General features: G+C 35.1%; 1 protein-coding gene across 1 annotated transcript in view; it reads left to right on the top strand.

Moving 5' to 3' along the window:
• The first annotated feature begins 5126 nt into the window (after window positions 1-5126).
• The window catches only part of LOC110443226 (ABC transporter G family member 21-like), a 19557-nt gene continuing 1293 nt past the window's right edge, over window positions 5127-23390 (top strand). Inside the window, exons 1-13 of the mRNA XM_021487307.1 lie at window positions 5127-5291; window positions 5544-5649; window positions 5904-6004; window positions 6386-6547; window positions 11238-11331; window positions 11802-11865; window positions 12000-12076; window positions 12927-13162; window positions 13764-13821; window positions 14310-14524; window positions 14841-14931; window positions 18311-18428; window positions 22818-23026. Of these exons, the coding sequence (XP_021342982.1) occupies window positions 5274-5291; window positions 5544-5649; window positions 5904-6004; window positions 6386-6547; window positions 11238-11331; window positions 11802-11865; window positions 12000-12076; window positions 12927-13162; window positions 13764-13821; window positions 14310-14524; window positions 14841-14931; window positions 18311-18428; window positions 22818-23007 (1530 nt within the window). The 5' untranslated portion in view covers window positions 5127-5273 and the 3' untranslated portion in view covers window positions 23008-23026. The remainder of the gene's footprint in view (window positions 5292-5543; window positions 5650-5903; window positions 6005-6385; window positions 6548-11237; window positions 11332-11801; window positions 11866-11999; window positions 12077-12926; window positions 13163-13763; window positions 13822-14309; window positions 14525-14840; window positions 14932-18310; window positions 18429-22817; window positions 23027-23390) is intronic.

Genomic DNA, 23390 nt, shown 5'->3' with positions numbered 1-23390 from the left:
TTTCATATCTAAAACGCCTAAAGTCATTTATCGGTTTATTTATTTTTCTTTTATTGTTTTTAATTTGTTCTTAATTTTGATAAACATAAACAACACAATATAAGCAAATAAACACATTTCACAGTTATATATACAAACACATGTACCTGCACACGTATACCTACGAAAGTGATATATAGCACAATACTTTGATAACATTGAAATTAGTTTCCTACAGAGATGATGATATTATAAACACAGTTTTATAGATACATGTTCAATATTTACAAACACATGTTCGACACTTATTTATTTATGTCTAGTTTTTTGTATATTATTTCTTTTTCGTTACCATAGACAGATTTTATTTTTAGAAACATAGAAACAAATGCATGTCCATGCATACCTCTATTAAAGTTATATATAGCAGAATACTTTTACAGCATTTAAATAAGTTTCAGCATTTCAAACAGAGATACAACATTTTATATATAAACCTGTTTCATATTTACAAAGGAATTTAGGACACGTATACTTTTTTGTTTTCATTTTCATAGACTTACACAACACAATGCCGACATACCGACACATTTAAAGGGACATCAAGTGAAGAGCCATATTTTTTTTAATGAATGTTTGTATGCACTTCCACTTATGTTACCTCGCTATCCCCATATTCATAGTCCGTTCCAAATGTCCAGTTTGACCGGGAAAGCCCTGCCAAAAATAGCGGCGATAACGTCACCTGACTAGGCAGTAAACACGAGCGGTATGGGCGAGATGAAACGGTTTCCAAAGGGGCCCCTAGAGAGGGGCGTCAGGCAACTGCAACTTCTTACCGCACTATGAAACCAAGTAATATGAAATCTAAGTCCGTATTAAAACTTATTGAACAGTAGTTATTCATCATCAGAAGTTAATTGTACACTTGCCAATATTCAGAATTTAAATTTATTTAGCTTTAAACATATTTGTTGCCAATAAAATTGAACAAGGGATGGGGCACACGTTTTTACATTTTATCGCAGCCTTCTCCCGTCATACATTTTCAATTAAATGTCAACATGATAATAGGCATAAACATAAAGTATATATATATATAAATATATATTGAATTTAGTACCGGAATGTGACATCTGTACGGGGCTAAACACCTTTCTTCAACCATGGGACAAACCTTTCTGTAAAAAGGAATATTCACGAGACGAATATCCCTTTTCAAATGTTTTCATAAAGTGCATTTATGCAATGACAAACTACACGCGTATAAAATAGAGAAACGTTTGTGAATTTTTTTATTACATCGTACAACTCAATATCTTTGGCCAATTTCTTTTTCTATACCATGCATATACATCTATGTATACTCTCTTTCCCACTTTCACTGTCTCCATACGCTAACACTTAGTAAGTCATATTTGCCATCACACACACTAAACTGTATGGCAAAACCACTACGTGTACATGTAGAATATGTGTCAGATATGGGACGTGTTGTGCTACTTGATAATTAAATGTTTTCAATACTTTTCATAAATTAAAGCATTTCATTTTTGTCCGAAACAGAAGCCGTAGTTATCGGCAGCACGCGTCAATTTTACAACGTAAACAAACGTTTCTTACGCTGCTTTCAATACGTATTCCGATTCTATCTAAAGTCAAAAAATAATTCTTTATAGAGAAAAGGTATGTTACATGATTATACATTCTAAGTCAACGACATATGAAAACATGAACTGTTGAAATATCACGATTAAAAAAAAAAAATGTTACGCGGTCCTATTTACTAAAAGTAGGTTCTCCTTCCTCAGTTATTCAACCTGGACCGTCATTTTGACATTTTTAATCTAGCTGCGATAATGAAGCTTTCTGACGACGAGAGATTTCTTTTATATATTGCGTCGTTGCGCCAGAGGAAGCCGGGTATTCATATTAGTACTAATTTAAATCTTGTATGTAAAAACAAACAAGAAATCGTTTAATTCAGCAATATAATTAAATCATACCATTTTACTGCACCCGGTAATATTATAAATTATGTGAATCTAAAAGCGCACGTATCTCATTTGACCCCGATCACGAGTACCGACAGAGACAGAATACGCCGTGGCTATCACAACAGTAAACCCTTGGAGGGCCTCACGACAAAATCAAACTGCCCAGTTACTTATCCTTCCTTTGACATTAGTTTTGTCATTTCTAACAGAATTCTACAACAGCTTATACATATACCTGTTCCATATTTACAAAGAAATGTTAGTTATAATTTTATTATTTTTATTACCTTTTGACATTTGGTTTTATTTGCACAACCGTTAACGACACATTATCAGTATATACACATATTTTACATTGTTATACAAACACTCAAGTACCTACATACAAACGTGCATACCTGTACTTCTAATACAGTGATAGAAAGGTCAATTCATACCATTTTTGCACATAGGAATGAAAGGAGCTTATTTCCATTTAAAAAAAAATCATTTTCATAGAAATACACAGGACACTACCAACATATAGACACATTTAACATAGTTAAACAAATAAACACATATCTACCTACATACACCTATTAAAGTGATATATAGGACGATATTTTGATAGCTCTGCAATAAGTTTGATAATTTGAACAAACAGAGGTGAAATTATTCTACAATAATTTTTATATATACTTATTCAATATTTATTTTAATTTTCATGGACAGAAAAAAATCAATACAATAACTACATGCATGCATCTTTAAAAAGCAACTGAATTCTACTCTATCGTTTTAACATACAGAGATGAAAATATTCTACAACGGTTTTGTATACAACATTCTACATGACAAAGAAATGATAGAAACTTGTTTATTTTTTTTGTATTTCATTTTCATTTTTTTTTATTAGCTCTGCAATAAGTTTGATAATTTCGGACAAACAGGGGTGAAATTATTCTACAATAATTTTTATATATACTAATTCAATATTTACAAGAAATGTTAATTGTATATTTATTCATTTTTATATATCTTGTTTTTTCATTTTAATTTTCATAGACAGAAAAAAATCAATAAAATACCTACGTTCATGCATCTTTAAAAAGCAACTGAATTCTACTCTATGTATTTGAAGCATTAATTTCTCTCCCGTGCTATTGGAGTTCAGTAAGTGTGTTTCTTGTCTTTACAAAGGTTGATAACAACAAAGGGTGGCATGGCTAATGATATTATTTGTAATAGACTTTTGGAGTTCAGTAGTTTTGCCTATAAGTATAGTGTCCTCTTTAATTCTACATAAATTACCATACGAATGCCGTTAAGCGATACATTTATACGTCTTAAAGTAATCAAGAAGTTATTACTGACGTCGCTCGACGTCAGTAATAATTTCAGGATTACTTTAAGACGTTAATTGTATATTTATTCATTTTTATTTATCTTGCTTTTTCATTTTAATTTTCATAGACAGAAAAAAATCAATAAAATACCTACATTCATGCATCTTTAAAAAGCAACTGAATTCTACTCTATGTATTTGAAGCATTAATTTCTCTCCCGTGCTTTTGGAGTTCAGTAAGTGTGTTTCTTGTCTTTACAAAGGTTGATAACAACAAAGGGTGGCATGGGTAATGATATTATTTGTAATAGACTTTTGGAGTTCAGTAGTTTTGCCTATAAGTATAGTGTCCTCTTTAATTCTACATATATTACCATACGAATGCCGTTAAGCGATACATTTATACGTCTTAAAGTAATCAAGAAGTTATTACTGACGTCGCTCGACGTCAGTAATAATTTCAGGATTACTTTAAGACGTAAAAATAATACTTTATTACGTATAAATGTATCTCTTAGATACCTAACCCTATGAGCAAAGAGTTCTAATTGTTTTGATTTAAGACGGGTGAATTCAAACGTTGGAAATGAACTGGACATTTAATAATCCTCTGATCTCTGGGCAGGAATAAACTGGACATTTAATAATCCACTTACCCGGACATTTAAATCGCCACCTGAAACGCTGTCGTACGTTTTGGTTTTTGATCGAATGGTATTATTGATAATTTTTATTGTATTTAATGGTCGGTGTGCTTGTGTTAGGTTTATTGATTTTTCGTCTTAGGTAAAAATTGGCGATGGTTTTCGGTCTCGTGTTTTAATGAAATGTTTCAAGTTTATTTAGTGGTGTCTCTGTAATCAGGATTTTATGTATAGTATTGATAAAATAAATAGCTGGTACAACATGTACAGTTTCGCTCTGTGAATCTTTCAGTTATAATCCTCTGACAAGAACATTTAAATCGACACCCGTACGTTTTGGGTTTTGATCTCATACAACTTCCCGCGGTTTTTGGGTAGCATTTGTTTTAGATTTGGCGGGAGTGGGTTTATACAGGGAGATTGTGTGTATTTGTATGTGGTTAATTTGAAATGATTGTTTCTTACGAATAGGTATGGGAGAATGTTGTTGTTTTTGTATGTGGTTAATTTGAAATGAGTGTTTCTTACGGAAAGGTTTGGGAGAATGATGTTGTTTTTGTATGTGGTTTCTTTGAAATGAGTGTTTCTTACGGATAAGTTTGGGAGAATGATGTTGTTTCTGTATGTGGTTAATTTGAAATGATTGTTTCTTACGAATAGGTTTGTGTGTATGATGTTGTTTTTGTATGTGGTTAATTTGAAATGAATGTTTCTTGCGGAAAGGTATGGGAGAATGATACGACCTTGGAGCTGGGATCATGACTAGCGACATTTAATAATCCTCTTATCTCTGACTAGTGTCCTCAAATTGTTCGAGAAATGTTTAGCGCGCTTTATTATTTGGCGCGGTTTTCAAAACGGCAGGGAAAGCACCCGGTGACTTCAAGGGTTCCAGAGAAATAAACTAGACATTTAATAATCCTCTTACCCGCACATTTAAATCGCCACCTGAAACGTTGCCGTACGTTTTTGGTTTTGGGGTGGGGTGGCAGGAAATGTTTTTCCGCGGTTTTGGGGTGGCGGTCAATTCACGCGGTTTTTGGTTTGGGTGGCGGGAAATGCTTTCCCACGGTTTTTGGAGGGGCCGGAGGGGGGAGGGGCAGTTGCCCCATCTCTTTACCCCTACTTATGTCACGTTCATCATCTCAAAGTTCCATATTCATCATTCATATTAAAGGTTCAGGAAAAACAACGTTGCTGAATACTTTAGCCGGAAGGATAAACGTCACCTCAGGGGAGGTAACTCTTAATGGAGTCTCGTTTAGGAAATCACAACGTCGTCGTCTTGGTTACGTTCTTCAGGACGACGTGTTCTTGTCCAATCTAACCATGTGGGAAACTCTTTATGTAAGTTGCAGTGCTTTCTGATCTTTCAGATGATGTGAATTGATATTGATAGTAATGTATCTGAAAAAAATATTTCTCCTCTTTACCACTTTATTTAAGAGCCCAGTAGACGTTTTCATTTCTTTGATTGAATATAATAACATTTCAAAATGTTTTGTAATAATTTGGTGGATAGAAAAATGTGCATGTTTTTGTTTCAATCTATTTTTGCATTGAATATCAGTATAATAAACTTGCCATTTTTTATCTTAGTTTACAGCAATTTTAAGTATGCCGAGCTGCATTCCAATGACAAAGAAATTGGAAAGAATACACAGTATAGTGGATTCGTTTGGCCTTCAAAATTGTCTTCATACAGGTGGGTTTTGTTTGAGCATTCCAATCCGATATTGATGTCATTTGTTGGTAATAAAAAATCTTATACATGTATAATAAAATAATCAAATTTACAATCGATGTTAAAATCGCATTTAATCATGCATCATATAAGAGTGTAATCGTATCATGGCATATTTTCAAGATTTCCATCAATCATACATTTATTAATTTGTTCGTTTTGACATAAATGTTAAAAGTGTTATGCTATGAACAGGGACGGACTCGTTTCTATAGTTGTAGGAGACATTTTCACCCGCGGGTTATCAGGCGGAGAGAGAAAGAGGGCTACCATTGCATGTGAGCTTCTCCGAGACCCAGATATACTCCTCGTAGACGTGAGTTACCATCAGTTGTGAAATACGAATAATTTGTATAGTCCTCTTGTTTTATTGTTGATCATTTTCAACGTTCATAGAAGACATACCATGTGATTATGCTCACGTTTGGATTTTGACATCATTGCATTTTTAATTAGACTTTTATTTGCATATCAGACGATTATTTTCACAATTGTAAAAATAATTTTGTACTTTTTTCACTGAGTAAAAACATCTTCTAAATTGGGCGAATATACAATATTCATTGCTGGTATTCCGGATTCAGCTAGCAACCCAATATTGTCATTTATGGCGCGATATAGAATGATAATTCTTTTTGTTTTTTGCTCCGTTGAACCTGATTGTAACTCCATTTGAATAAATACACATTTTGACCAGGAGCCAACATCTGGTTTAGACACGAGTGCTGCACACAACCTGATGGTACAACTGAAAAACTACGCTACACAACACAAGAAGATTATAGTGACCACCATTCACCAGCCCTCCAGCCAAGTATTCCTTATGTTTTCAACCTTACTGCTCCTAGTGGAGGGACAGGTATTTACGGTTTTATATAATGATTTCTTATGAAAAGGTCCACAGTAATTTTCAAATACCTTGAAATATTTCTTCCATGCATATAAATATATGGCAATTACCTCAAATGATTAATATAAACATCCCTAACAGAATTCTTTAAAAGTGTGGATATTTTTTTAGAAAGGCGATAAGACACCTGAGATAACTCAACTGGTTCATTAAAGGTACAACATAGTTAGCATTTACGTCAAAAACAGTGATGGTTTAGGATAAAAAGTAAGTAATTTGTGGTAAAAATCTGTCTTTGATCACATGTTTGTTTTATAGTATGTGTACAAGATACAAGGTACAAGATACAAGATACTAGATACAAGTTACTAGATACAAGATACAAGATACTAGATACAAGATACTAGATACCAGATACTATATACAAGATACTAGATACAAGATAAAAGATACTAGATACTAGAAATTAGAAACAAGATACTTAATACTAGATACAAGATACAATATACTAGATTCAAGATACAAGATAATAGATACAAGATACTAGATACTAGATACAAGTTACAAGATACAAGATACTAGATACAAGATAATATATACTAGATACAAGATACTAGATACTAGATACTAGATACAAGTTACAAGATACAAGATACTAGATACAAGATACTAGATACAAGACACTAGATACTAGATACAAGATACAAGATACTAGATACAAGTTACAAGATACAAGATACTAGATACAAGATAATAGATACAAGAAACAAGATACAAGATACTAGATACAAGATACTAGATACTAGATACAAGATAATAGATACTAGATACAAGACACTAGATACAAGATACTAGATTCAAGACACTAGATACTAGATACAAGTTACAAGATACTAGATACATGATACTAGATACAAGATAAAAGATACTAGATACAAGTTAATAGATACAAGATACTAGCTACAAGATAATAGATACAAGATACAGGATACTAGATACAAGATAATAGATACAAGAAAAAAGATACTAGATACAAGATCCTAGATACTAGATACAAGTTAGAAGATACAAGATACTAGCTACAAGATAATAGATACTAGATACAAGATAATGGATACAAGATACAAGATGCTAGATACAAGATACAAGATGCTAGATACAAGATACAAGAAACTAGATACCAGATAATAGATACAAGAAACAAGATACTAGATACAAGACACTAGATACAAGATACTAGCTACAAGATAATAGATACAAGATACAAGAAACTGGATACCAGATAATAGATACAAGATACTAGCTACAAGATAATAGATACAAGAAACAAGATACTAGATACATGATACTAGATACAAGATACAAGAAACTAGATACCAGATAATAGATACAAGATACTAGCTACAAGATAATAGATACTAGATACAAGTTACAAGACACTAGATACAAGATACAGGATACTAGATACAAGATACAAGAAACTGGATACCAGATAATAGATACAAGAAACAAGATACTAGATACATGATACTAGATACAAGATCCTAGATACAAGATACTAGACACAAGACACTAGATACTATATACAAGATAATAGATAAAAGATACAAGATACTAGCTACAAGATAATAGATACAAGAAAAAAGATACTAGATCCAAGATACTAGATACAAAATCCAACGTCGCGTACAGGTTACCAAGGAACATTAGCTCTTGAGAGCTATTTTTTCGACAAACATATGTAAAAATAACGATAACATATTATATTACAAGTAAAGGGAGATAATCACATATATTAATAATAAAACAGTAATAATCACCACAGTAAAAGAAAGTATACATATCCCAGGTTTCTAAGTGATTGGGAGTCCCCTACCTACAAAGGCTCCCGGGAAATATATATAAAAATGGTGTTAATATATGAAAAGCATTAAATGTGATTACAGATAAGTAATATTTAGAATAGGTAAATAAAAGACAGTTAATAGTGAATGAATACTTGTAAATCATACAAGAATTACTTAGGACTTAGGATTAAAACACTATGAAGTGGAATATTCATACAATGCTTATATAACAAAGAATAAAAATTGACAGAATATACACTATTATAGTGTGAATTAAAAATGATACCGAAATCAATTAACAAAATTTATCAAGTTTTGTAAAAAAATATTTTTTTAGAAAATATGGAATTAAAATACAAATAAGATGCAGCAAAAATATAGAATAGAATTGAAACATATAAGAAATGAGATAAGACAATAAAAGTATCACACAATCCAAAATGTCAGGTGGCAGAGGTAACTAGGGCACAGTATGAAATATCACTCTTTGCAGATATTGCAAAGACAGATGGGGCCATCCCAGGAATGGACCAGCCTCCTGAATTCTTTGAAGTTTTCAACTTTTCTGAAGTCATTTGGGAGACTGTTCCACACCCGGGTGGTGTGGACCGGGCCCTGTGTACATATTCAATTTGTTTCAAATGATTTCACGTTCCAAGAAAGCTGACAGTTGTGCAAATAAGGATCATCAATCGACGTTATCATACTTTCGTATTGCTAAGTAGGTTATCCTCTTTAAATGACCATTGCACAACTTTGCCGGTACTTCGGAATTAAGTTTAAAATTTAACAGCAAATCAGCTGATTACGAGAATGAATGAATACGGACATAGACTTCTGCAGAAAGGTTGTATCAAACATTTCAATGTTGCTGATTTTTCGATTTCGTTAGAATTATTGTGCATTATTGCACTTATTACAAGTTCTTAAACAATAAGAGAATAAGTCGACACCCTTATGAAAAATTAACATAACCCAAACCCCTCCGATAAAACGTTTGTCTTAAAGTGGTTTTAGTACTATAAAAACATTATAATTTTGTTGGACAAGAAATTATTGTCATTGAAAATGAAAGCAATTACAATTTTAAATAACTGATCAATTGATTTCTTTCAAACCTTTTATTCTTCAGATAATCTTAGCGTAATAAGGTCAAGAGTACCATTGCATCTTTCCACTTAGCCTATTCTCCCTTCTGTAGAAGGAGTTCTTTTGGCTAAGAGTAACTTCCCCTTTCCAGTTTTTTATGTGCTTTGCGGCCCATAAATTCAATACTCATGTTGATGCTTTGTTTGTATAATTTCTAAATACCAATATTGGTAGATTGTAGGCCTTGTAATTTAATAGTTCCGAGTTCGATAGGGGTTGGTCCGGGATGTGGCCTATGCATAGCTAACAGTATCACTTACGCTAATCCATCCAGATCACGAACAAGTATATAATATAGTTTTAATTGTTGATACCTTTTACCTGAATCCACTTATCTATACTACTTCTTTGACGATATAAAACCGCATAGTTTAATATACATGTATGTGTTTTCCTGAAACATGTTTTTTTTTTTGACAAATAGCAGTTGTAACAAAAAGACAAAACAAATGTAACACGAGAAAATAGGTGAGACCAAGGATTCTAAATTACCTTCAAATGTTGATTTTCGTGCCTATTAAACTCAAACCACGTCATTTGATTTACTCAAATAGTTGAGTGGCTCATTAGAAAGTGCTCATTTCTTTTAAAAAGATGACCGAGGTTCGATTCCTTGGTAGAACGTGAAAAGGTATAATTCACCTGCCCGATACCATTGGTTTTAACAAGGAACTCTCCCGGTTTTAATACGCCCGTCGAATGACTGGACGTATTATGTTTTCACGCGGGCAGTTTCCGCTCAATAACTTGAGTAATTTTGAATGGGTTCATTTCAAACTTGGTAGGAAGGTTCATTGCCATAAAGGTTTCCGCTTAATATCTTCAGTAATTTTGAATAGATTCATTTCAAACTTCATAGGAAGGTTCATTTCTTTGAAAGCATGCAGAAGTTCGATAACCATTATCAGCCAGTTATTAAAGGAAGTTATGGCCCTTTATAGAACTTACGTAAAGGTTTCCGCTTAATAACTTCAGTAATTTTGAATAGATTATTTCAAACTTCATAGGAAGGTTCATTTCTGAAAGCTTACCATAACCAATATTATTTACCGGTTATTTACGGAGTAATGGCCCTTTGTAGAATTGCCGAAACAGTTTTCGCTCAATAACTTGAGTAATTTTGAATGGATTAATTTCAAAATTGGTAGGAAGGTACATTGCCATGAAAGCTCGGGCGAGTGTGATAACCAAAATTATTTGCCGGTTATTTATGCAGTTATGGACCTTTGTAGAATTGAAAAGTAAAATTTCTTTTAAAAAGGCGGCCGAGGTTCGATTCCTTCGTCGAACATGGAAATGTATAGTCCACCTGCTCCCGGTGTTTTCCCCACATAAAATCACAATTGGCGCTTTATGATGATGTAAATAGGTAAATTTGTATACTGAATAATCCAATCAGCTGTTCATTTCGGAATTTATCATGTATTCAAATCAATCATTTATCATGACACTACATGTTCTCATTCACCAAGGGCACCTTATCTTTCATTTGTATTTGATGATTAAGATATATAATTAACGAATCAGGGGCCCGGTTTTTTAGGAATTGGTGTAGGAGAGGTTCCTTATGAGGCATATTCTCCGATTTTGACAACATTTTATGCTTATTAAAATGTTGGAGAGGCATACATACACAATATAAAAAAGTCTTGGCTGCGTATTATTCCTTTATACTGTATATCATTATTTATATTTCTTTTTAGGTAGCTTATTTTGGCTCGGCGGGGTGTGCTCTTGACTATTTGACTAGTCTAGGGATACCATTTGAGGACGAATACAATCCTGCTGATATCTTATGTAGGTGGAGGATTGGGTTTATCGTTAACCCCATTCAAGTAATCACTAGTGAACTTTGTTGTCATATTATGTTTTAACTTCCCTTGACGAGCTGTCTGTTTTGGAATCGGTTATCGGCAAATATACCATGATACAGAATTTATCTGTATTCCTATAGGGGATTTCGTTTCAATGTTCCATAAAATGTAGTGACCATTAATTGCTAAAGCTTAAGGTGAGTGTTTGGTTGATGAGTAGAGAACAAGATATTCATTGTTGCATAAGGTGACAGATATTAATGAGAAACGATTAGGTAATTTCCGTTATATTTTCAGTTTGACCTCATGCTATGATTTGTCCTTGATTTCTCTAATCGTATGAAAGAAAACCCCAACAATTTCCGATTTGAAGACATCTATGTGTTAAATGAAAGTTTTAATTTTCCAAATATGTACTTATTTGTAACCACTTTATATAATTTTTAATTGCAGTGGAAGTGGTGACGTCACGCAATGACATCATCAGTATAATCAAACAGGCAGGCTTACATAAAAGGTACATTTTTGTAGGTACACCACGTTTATATACTAATGGTCTCGTCACTTAAATCCTCGTATCATTTTAAAGTCATGTTTCAAGGCTGTATCTGTTTTTATTTGGGCAATCGATGGTATTAATTTATCTTACAGATATAACAGTTTGTTGTCAGCCAGAAGATTTCCTCAAGGTTCTCAGTCTGATGTCGCGGAAATTCCTAAAAATGACGGTACGCTGATAATCAATATTTTTGCATTCCCAGCCCAGTTCTTCATTATGTCAAATTTTATATAACACACCAGAAAAAACGTAAATAGAGAAACAGTGACTCACCTAAAAAAAAAAGTATAGTGTTCCGCTGACTGTGTAAACGACCCATCAAATTATTGGATTTTGAGCATGTTTGTACGTGATCGTGACATACAATATGTGTATGTCGACTTCATCTCACGACAAAAATGCGCCTATTCACAGTAAATCTCGAGATCTTAGGCATAACACACGAACAGGTATGTCTGATGAATTCACTTAGAGGCGTCTGAAACATTTCAAATTCGGTTCTTTCATAGACAATATTTATTTATTTCATTTTTTAAATTATAAAAAAGTAAAGAAACAAGACATGTTAATTATCTACTGTACGGATGTATATCTCACGAACTTTATTTATTAGTCTGAAATTGCTTACATCAGGAGATAATAAGCTATCACCAGAAACTAATAATTATATATTATCTAAAGTTAAGAAATTAATTGATTTAACTAAAAGATTCATCTAACTCGAAAATGATTAGTATATTTTTATTAAATACTTACCGTTATATCAATCTGCTCCTGGTATGTGTGTGTGTGGGTNTATTAATTCAAACATATATACATATTTTCCATAAAAATGTCCATCTATTTCAATAAGTAATTAAATATCGATAATTTTGTAAATATATCTTATTATTCTGTGTAAATGTATATATGTTAATTGTACCGGTTCAGGAGAAGACTAATATAGGCACTGCTTGTTGTCTAATCCTTTTGTAAATAACAATAAAATTTGTTGAAACCAAACGAACTTTATTTAACAGATAATTCTGGCTCTGCTGTTTTGGAGATTGTCGTTGGTGAAGGAGAGAAAACTCACCGATGGCCCTCCTCATTCTGGACTCAGCTTACAGTTCTAAGCTGGAGATCTTTCAAACAGGCGAAAGGGAACATGTCGCTGCTTGATGTTGCGCTTCCAGTTGTTTTGGCCATCACGGCGTCTCTTATTTTCTTCCAAATTGGGAACCTAGAAACGTCTGCTAGGGACAAACTTGGTTTGGTACGTATTGCACAATTAACCTAACTTATCATTCATACTTTTGTTCTCCATATAATTTGTTATGACATCATTGAATTTAAAATATTTTGTAATTCAAAGTTTAGCGGCAGTAGCAGTTACTCGCTTTAGTTTGAAGGCATGTTTATAAGATAATTGGGGTTTAACACGTTACTAACGCCGCTTGTGTAATCAATTACGCATGGTAATGCTGAAATACAAATTTAAAATGCAATCGATTCAGTCTTTTAATGTTGAAACCTATCGGCTGTATCGAACTTTTGCTAATATATTCCAGGCTCAGTTGTTCAAAGGGTCATTGGTTATATTAATGTTTAACGACAATTTTCAACCTCTAATAATATGGGCAGTATACAAGATAAAAAAAAAACAACTCGTAGTACTCGTAGTTTTGCATATTATTTTACTGAATTTAAGTATTTCCTATCTGGAAAGTTTTAACTATTATAAAGATGCAAACAAGCATTGGCTAATCACCTTTAGAACAACTGGGCCCTGTTCTTCACCAAATGAACTGCATACATTGCTCAGTCTCAATATGTGTTAAAAGTAGGTCAACAGTGTCGGTGTATATAATTCACAGGTTTTCTTCACCTTTGCTTTCATGGGGTTTGATATGTCTTCAGCTACAGTTAAAGGTTGTAAGTATAAAAAATTAACATTGAATGACAGTTTACTTTTTCATTCATTGTTTTTCCACCAATGTTTTACGGTCGTGATACATGTCGAATTTCATACCATTCTACTTCCACAAAATACCTGCAAGTGTTGAATATTGCATGTTCAGCAAAAAAATATCTGAATGTTTTCCATTGGTCATCACGAAATAAAAGTGACAACGTTAAAATACACATTTGTAATTGTTTTGGTGCAATATGATATTGTTAGATGTTGTCAAGTTGGTTCTTGTCATTTTTGTAATAAAGTACTAGATTTGACGTATTGACCTGACTCCGGTCTTCTATAAAGTTTTAGTTTCTGGATCTCCCTTTGTTTTCTAATACAATGTATATATGTGAATTGACAGTTCAATGACTATATATTGTCCTTGATATTTCAACTACAGTAAATCAATAGAAATTGCAAATAAAATGTGCAGATAAATTTCTATGTTTTCGGTTTGTTGAAGTGGATGCTGAGAGAGGCGTGGTGTATAAGGAAAGGACTGCGGGTATCTACAGACTGTCGGCCTACTACCTGTCTAAGATGATCAGTGAGATACCAGTGGTGTTGGTCAACCCTGTCGTGATGGTTACCATTATTTACTGGGTTGCTGGCCTGGGTGGGGTGGATGGTTACGTCGTTTACCTCAGTATCGGGATACTGTACAACCTTATGATGCAGGTAGACATCGATGTAGTCATAAAACCTATCAGTAAATAAACATACCTCGCCTTTGAAGATAAAAGTTGATGTTACATGATATTTTACACAGTACCATCAGTGTTAAAGATTTGATCACTTTAAGTTTTACGAAAACTTACTACTGAGTTAATGTTACTATAACTTGATATTAAGACAACCTCTAACCACTACAAATACCCACCTGACAGCGTACCATAAATTCACGGTTAAGGTAAAATAAAGTTGTATTTTAGCCACAAATACACTTGTATGTTTAATTTCATTTCGAATTTCTGGAGTTGAATTGTCGTTTCAGAGTGTTGCCCTTGTCATTGGATTATTCAGCGTTGACCTTCGCTTTAATATGGGAGTCGTTATGATGTGCTTGGATGCGAGTTTCATCCTTGGTAATTATCAGAGTATTTATACTATACAGTTATTCTGCATTATTCTGTAAAGATCATTTGTGCAAATGTACATATGTATACAATATAAACAGCAATGCAATAAGTGCCAAGACAAACCATTTGGTGGAATACTGTGATGGGTGCCTTTCGGCATGGTATTTCAGTGAGGTAGCACTCTAAAGTCGGCATCAGATTCGCGCTATCGTAAAAAGGCAACTGCGTCAACATACCCTGCCTCCGGCACACATTCACACAAGCATACATACACTACACACATGGAGGCACGTCCATACATGATCTTAACTGTTAATAGGACGTTACACAAAATAAAACCGAACAAGAAAAAATGATATCGGAAATCGGAAGGAATCTATCATCGGGTCAATTCATCTTATCGTAAACACCTGTTTGAAGTTAAAAAACGTAAACAAAATATGGTTTAAATGGCTATCGTCAACAGAATTACTAACGGTTAGGACTTAAACCTATTCCCCTCGAAAATCTTTCGGAATTTCTATTATGGACAGTGATTAGGGTGTTCAGTCTTATCAAAGGAAGAGAGACAATATCCTGCCTTTGGAGAAAATATGTTTTTAAAGCACATTTTTGTACAGTTGCAAAATGAATCTCATACTTGTTATTATTGTTATATTTGCCATATAATAAAAATGGGTGGGATTAGGAGTAACATCTAACATATTTGTTATCATTGTTATATTTGCCATATAATAAAAATGCGTGGGCTTAGGAGTTACATCTAACATATTTGTTATTATTGTTATGTTTGTCATATAATAAAAACGGGTGGGCTTAGGAGTAACATCTTACATATTTGTTATCATTGTTATATTTGCCATATAATAAAAATGGGTGGGCTGAGGCGTAACATCTAACATATTTGTTATTATTGTTTTATTTGCCATATAATAAAAATGGGTGGGCTGAGGCGTAACATCTAACATATTTGTTATTATTGTTATGTTTGCCTTATAATAAAAACGGGTGGGCTTAGGAGTAACATCTTACATATTTGTTATCATTGTTATATTTGCCATATAATAAAAATGTGCGGGCTTAGGAGTAACATCTAACATATTTGTTATTGTTATTATATTTGCCATATAATAAAAATGTGTCGGCTTAGGAGTAACATCTAACATATTTAACATTAAATGCATTTTGTCAAAGCAGGTTTAGCATTCAAGCTGTATATGGAAAAATCATCATGATATGAAAAATGAAAATGAATGCCATATAATAAAAATGTGTGGGCTTAGGAGTGACATCTAACATATTTGTTATTATTGTTATATCTGCCATATAATAAAAATGTGTGGGCTTAGGCGTAACATCTAACGTATTTGTTATTATTGTTATATTTGCCATATAATAAAAATATGTGGGCTTAGGAGTAACATCTAACATATTTTTTATTATTCTTATGTTTGCCATATAATAAAAATGTGTGGGCTTCGGAGTAACAGCTAACATATTTGTTATTGTTGTTATATTTGGCATATAATAAAAATGTGTCGGCTTAGGAGTAACATCTAACATATTTGTTGTTGTTGTTATATTTGCCATATAATAAAAATGTATCGGCTTAGGAGTAACATCTAACATATTTGTTGTTGTTGTTATATTTGCCATATAATAAAAATGGGTGGGATTAGGAGTAACATCTAACATATTTGTTATTATTCTTATGTTTGCCATATAATAAAAATGTGTGGGCTTAGGAATAACATCTAACATATTTGTTATTATTGTTTTATTTGCCATATAATAAAAATGGGTGGGCTTAGGAGTAACATCTAACATATTTTTTATTATTCTTATGTTTGCCATATAATAAAAATGTGTGGGCTTCGGAGTAACAGCTAACATATTTGTTATTGTTGTTATATTTGCCATATAATAAAAATGGGTGGGATTAGGAGTAACATCTAACATATTTGTTATCATTGTTATATTTGCCATATAATAAAAATGTATCGGCTTAGGAGTAACATCTAACATATTTGTTATTGTTGTTATATTTGGCATATAATAAAAATGTGTCGGCTTAGGAGTAACATCTAACATATTTAACATTAAATGCATTTTGTCAAAGCAGGTTTAGCATTCAAGCTGTATATGGAAAAATCATCATGATATGAAAAATGAAAATGAATGCCATATAATAAAAATGTGTGGGCTTAGGAATAACATCTAACATATTTGTTATTATTGTTTTATTTGCCATATAATAAAAATGTGTCGGCTTAGGAGTAACATCTAACATATTTGTTACTATTGTTATGTTTGCCATATAATAACAACGGGTGGGCTTAGGAGTAACATCTTACATATTTGTTATCATTGTTATATTTGCCATATAATAAAAATGGGTGGGCTTAGGAGTAACATCTAACATTTGTTATTATTGTTATATTTGCCATATTATAAAAATTTGTGGGCTTAGGAGTAACATCTAACATATTAGTTATTATTGTTATATTTGCCATATAATAAAAATATGTGGGCTTAGGAGTAACATCTAACATATTAGTTATTATTGTTATATTTGCCATATAATAAAAATGTATCGGCTTAGGAGTAACATCTAACATATTTAACATTAAATGCATTATGTCAAAGCAGGTTTAGCATTCAAGCTGTATATGGAAAAATCATCATGATATGAAAAATGAAAATGAATGCCATATAATAAAAATGTGTGGGCTTAGGCGTAACATCTAACGTATTTGTTATTATTGTTATATTTGCCATATTATAAAAATTTGTGGGCTTAGGAGTAACATCTAACATATTTGTTATCATTGTTATATTTGCCATATAATAAAAATGTATCGGCTTAGGAGTAACATCTAACATATTTAACATTAAATGCATTTTGTCAAAGCAGGTTTAGCATTCAAGCTGTATATGGAAAAATCATCATGATATGAAAAATGAAAATGAATGCCATATAATAAAAATGTGTGGGCTTAGGAGTGACATCTAACATATTTGTTATTATTGTTATATCTGCCATATAATAAAAATGTGTGGGCTTAGGAATAACATCTAACATATTTGTTATTATTGTTATATCTGCCATATAATAAAAATGTGTGGGCTTAGGAGTAACATCTAACATATTTGTTATTGTTGTTATATTTGCCATATAATAAAAATGTGTCGGCTTAGGAGTAACATCTAACATATTTAACATTAAATGCATTTTGTCAAAGCAGGTTTAGCATTCAAGCTGTATATGGAAAAATCATCATGATATGAAAAATGAAAATGAATGCAGATAAACCTACCAGATATATAAATGGTAACGGTTGCCTCTTAGTGTACCAATTCGAGTGACATTAACTTTTATTTTAAGGAGGATTTTATGTTGTCAACCCCCCAGAGTGGTTGTGGTGGTGTAAATACCTTGCCTTTTTCCACTACCCCTCGGCCGCGACACTGACGTACCTAATGTCAGATATCCCTCCTGTGTGGTAAGTAAATGCCATAAAAAAACCCACTCCTCGGCCGTGACACTGACGTACCTAATGTCAGATATCCCTTCTATGTGGTAAGTAAATGCCATATAAACCCCCCCTCCTCGGCCGCGACACTGACGTACCTAATGTCAGATATCCCTTCTATGTGGTAAGTAAATGCCATATAACCCCCCACTCCTCGGCCGCGACACTGACGTACCTGATGTCAGATATCCCTCCTGTGTGGTAAGTAAATGCGATAAAAAAACCCACTCCTCGGCCGTGACACTGACGTACCTAATGTCAGATATCCCTCCTATGTGGCAAGTAAATGCCATATAAACCCCCACTCCTCGGCCGTGACACTGACGTACCTAATGTCAGATATCCCTTCTATGTGGTAAGTAAATGCCATATAAACCCCCCCTCCTCGGCCGCGACACTGACGTACCTAATGTCAGATAACCTTCCTATGTGGTAAGTAAATGCCATATAAACCCCCACTCCTCGGCCGTGACACTGACGTACCTAATGTCAGATATCCCTCCTATGTGGCAAGTAAATGCCATATAAACCCCCACTCCTCGGCCGCGACACTGACGTATCTAATGTCAGATATACCTCCTGTGTGGTAAGTAAATGCCATATAAACCCCGACTCCTCGGCCGCGACACTGACGTACCTAATGTCAGATATCCCTCCTGTGAGGTAAGTAAATGCCATATAAACCCCGACTTCTCGGCCGCGACACTGACGTACCTAATGTCAGATAACCCTCCGGTGTTGTAAGTAAATGCCATATAAACCCCACTCCTCGGCTGCGACACTGACGTACCTAATGTCAGATAACCCTCCTGTGTGGTAAGTAAATGCCATATAAACCCAACTCCTCGGCCGTGACACTGACGTACCTAATGTCAGATATCCCTCCTGTGTGGGAAGTAAATGCCATAAAAAAACCCACTCCTCGGCCGTGACACTGACGTACCTAATGTCAGATATCCCTTCTATGTGGTAAGTAAATGCCATATAACCCCCCACTCCTCGGCCGCGACACTGACATACCTAATGTCAGATAACCCTCCTGTGTGGTAAGTAAATGCCATATAAACCCCACTCCTCGGCCGCGACACTGACGTTCCTAATGTCAGATAACCCTCCTGTGTGGTAAGTAAATGCCATATAAACCCAACTCCTCGATGTCAGATAATCCTCCTGTGTGGTAAGTAAATGCCATATAAACCCAACTCCTCGATGTCAGATAATCCTCCTGTGTGGTAAGTAAATGCCATATAACCCCCCACTCCTCGGCCGCGACACTGACATACCTAATGTCAGATAACCCTCCTGTGTGGTAAGTAAATGCCATATAAACCCAACTCCTCGATGTCAGATAATCCTCCTGTGTGGTAAGTAAATGCCATATAAACCCAACTCCTCGATGTCAGATAATCCTCCTGTGTGGTAAGTAAATGCCATATAAACCCAACTCCTCGATGTCAGATAATCCTCCTGTGTGGTAAGTAAATGCCATATAAACCCCCACTCCTCGGCCGCGACACTGACATACCTAATGTCAGATAACCCTCCTGTGTGGTAAGTAAATGCCATATAAACCCCCGCTTCTCGGCCGCGACACTGACGTACCTAATGTCAGATATCCCTCCTGCGTGGTAAGTAAATGCCATATTAACCCCCACTCCTCGGCCGCGACACTGACGTACCTAATGTCAGATATCCCTCCTGTGTGGTAAGAAAATGCCATATAAACCCCACTCCTCGCCCGCGACACTGGCGTACCTTATGTCAGATAACCCTCCGGTGTGGTAAGTAAATGCCATATAAACCCCACTCCTCGGCCGCGACACTGACGTATCTAATGTCAGATATCCCTCCTGTGTGGTAAGTAAATGCCATATAAGCCCCACTCCTCGGCCGCGACACTGACGTACCTAATGTCAGATATCCCTCCTATGTGCTAAGTAAATGCCATATAAACCCAACTCCTCGGCCGTGACACTGACGTACCTAATGTCAGATATCCCTCCTGTGTGGAAAGTAAATGCCATATAAACCCCCCACTCCTCGGCCGCGACACTGACGTACCTAATGTCAGATATCCCTCCTGTGTGGTAAGTAAATGTCATTTAAACCCCCAACCCTCGACACTACATTGACGTACCGGTAGTCAGATAAATCTCCTGCGTGGTACATTGTAAGTTATGACTTTATCCTGCTAGATAACCCCTTCGCCCCTTCACTGACGTACCGGTACCGATGATAGATATCCCTCCTTTGTAGTAAGTAAATGACTTTATCCTTCTATATTACCCCTCCCTCCTACACTGACGTACCCGATGTCAGATATTCCTCTTTTGTGGTAATTAAATGTCTTTATCCTGCTATATTACCCCTCCGCCCATACATTGACGTACCCGATGTCAGATATCCCTCCTTTGTGGTAAGTAGATGACTTTATCCTGCTATATTACCCCTCCGCCCATACACTGACGTACCTGTTGTCAGATATCCCTCCTGTGTAATAAGTTATGGGTTTGTCCTGCTATATTACCACGCCGCCCCTACACTGACGTACCTGTTGTCAGATACCCCTTCTTTGTGGTAATTAAATGACTTTATCCTGCTATATTACCCCTCCGCAGCTACAATGACGTACCCGATGTCAGATATTCCTCCTTAGTGGTAATTAAATGACTTTATCCACCTAAATCACCCCTCCGCCCATACATTGACGTACCCGATGTTAGATAGTCCTCCTTTGTGGTAAGTTATGGGTTTATCCTGCTATATTTCCCCTCGGCCCATACATTGACGTACCCGATGTCAGATAGACCTCCTTTGTGGTAAGTTATGGGTTTATCCTGCTATATTCCCCCTCCGCAGCTACAATGACGTACCCGATGTCAGATATTGCTCCTTAGTGGTAATTAAATGACTTTATCCCCCTAAATCACCCCTCCGCCCATACATTGACGTACCCGATGTCAGATAGACCTCCTTTGTGGTAAGTTATGGGTTTATCCTGCTATATTTCTCCTCCGCCCATACATTGACGTACCCGATGTCAGATAGACCTCCTTTGTGGTAAGTTATGGGTTTATCCTGCTATATTACCCCTCCGCAGCTACAATGACGTACCCGATGTCAGATATTACTCCTTAGTGGTAATTAAATGACTTTATCCACCTAAATCACCCCTCCGCCCCTACATTGACGTACCCGATGTCAGATAGTCCTCCTTTGTGGTAAGTTATGGGTTTATCCTGCTATATTTCTCCTCCGCCCATACATTGACGTACCCGATGTCAGATAGTCCTCCTTTGTGGTAAGTTATGGGTTTATCCTGCTATATTTCCCCTCCGCCCATACATTGACGTACCCGATGTCAGATAGTCCTTTGTGGTAAGTAAATGACTTTATCCACCTAAATCACCCCTCCGCCCATACATTGACGTACCCGATGTCAGATAGTCCTCCTTTGTGGTAAGTTATGGGTTTATCCTGCTATATTACCCCTCCGCAGCTACATTGACGTACCTGTTGTCAGATATCTCTCCTTTACGTACCACAAAGAAGGGATAACTGACATCGAGTTCGTCAATGTAGGGGCGGAGGGCTAAAATAGCAGGATAAACCCATAACTTGCCACACAGGAGGGATATCTGACATTAGGTACGTCAGTGTCGCGGTACGTAAAGGAGAGATATCTGACAACAGGTAAGTCAATGTAGCTGCGGAGGGGTAAGATAGCAGGATAAACCCATAACTTGCCACACAGGAGGGATATCTAACAACAGGTAGGTCAGTGTAGGGGCGGCGGGGGAAAATATGACTCTATCCTGCTATATTACCACTCCGCCCCTACACTGACGTACCTGTTGTCAGATCTCTCTCCTTTACGTACCACCAAGAAGGGATAACTGACATCTAGTTCGTCAATGTAGGGGCGCAGGGCTAATATAGCAGGATAAACCCATAACTTGCCACACAGGAGGGATATCTGACAACAGGTACGTCAATGTAGCTGCTATATTACCCCTCCGCCCCTACATTGACGAACTCGATGTCAGGTTTTTTTTGCGAATTCGAGATATATATTGAGAACATTTTTTTATAAACAACAATTTAAAATTTCTCATTTCAATCCATTTTTGCTGTTTTTCGATTAATCGCAATTTTCAATAATTATTTGAAATGACATTTTTTGACAACCTCATCTTGCAGTGTCCTGTCAAATCTTATAAACTTATAAACTGACATTTTAATAGGTAAGATATTACTATAGAAATTATCGCATATTTTGTGAGCAGAAGAAAGGATTTTAGACACTTGAATTTTGTTTATACATCTATCCAGAATGAATTAAACACTACTTTTTTGCAGGTGTAATCAGACCAGTGTCAACATTTACCCACAATGCATTGACAATGGGAACTTAACCCTAACATCACGTGATGTCCTGAATGGATTAGGAATTGAACATCCGGTATATTTCTATGTTACGATTATGGCAATGACTTTTGGTGTTTTTCGGACCTGTGGCTACTTTGTGTTGAGATTGAAGAAAATCTGAAGACAATCCCTCAGTCAAACAAGAGGCCCATGGGCCTAAACGGTCACCTGAGTCTACAGTATTTATTTTTGTTGTTGAAATATGTACCAATTTGAGTAAAAAATAGTATAATGTTAACTTAACTTTGTCAGGACCATGAGCTGATCATTCCTAGACCAATTTTAAGTGAGATCGGCCTATTAGAACTTAGTAGCAAAATAGCGGCCATGGCAGCCAAATTGTATTTCTGATTGACCCGAAAAATAACAACACTTTGTCAGGACCATGATTCGATCATTCCTACAAAGTTTCAGTTCAATCGGCCAAGTAGATCTTTACTTTAAGTTTGAAATAGTTTTCCAAAATGGCAGCCGTGGTGGCCATATTGGATTTCTGATCGACCC

The sequence above is a fragment of the Mizuhopecten yessoensis genome, unplaced genomic scaffold (genome assembly GCF_002113885.1).
Source record: "Mizuhopecten yessoensis strain PY_sf001 unplaced genomic scaffold, ASM211388v2 scaffold1951, whole genome shotgun sequence".
Lineage (NCBI taxonomy): Eukaryota > Metazoa > Mollusca > Bivalvia > Pectinida > Pectinidae > Mizuhopecten > Mizuhopecten yessoensis.
The sequence above is the reverse complement of the archived record's forward strand: the minus strand, read 5'-3'. Positions and strand labels throughout refer to the sequence as shown.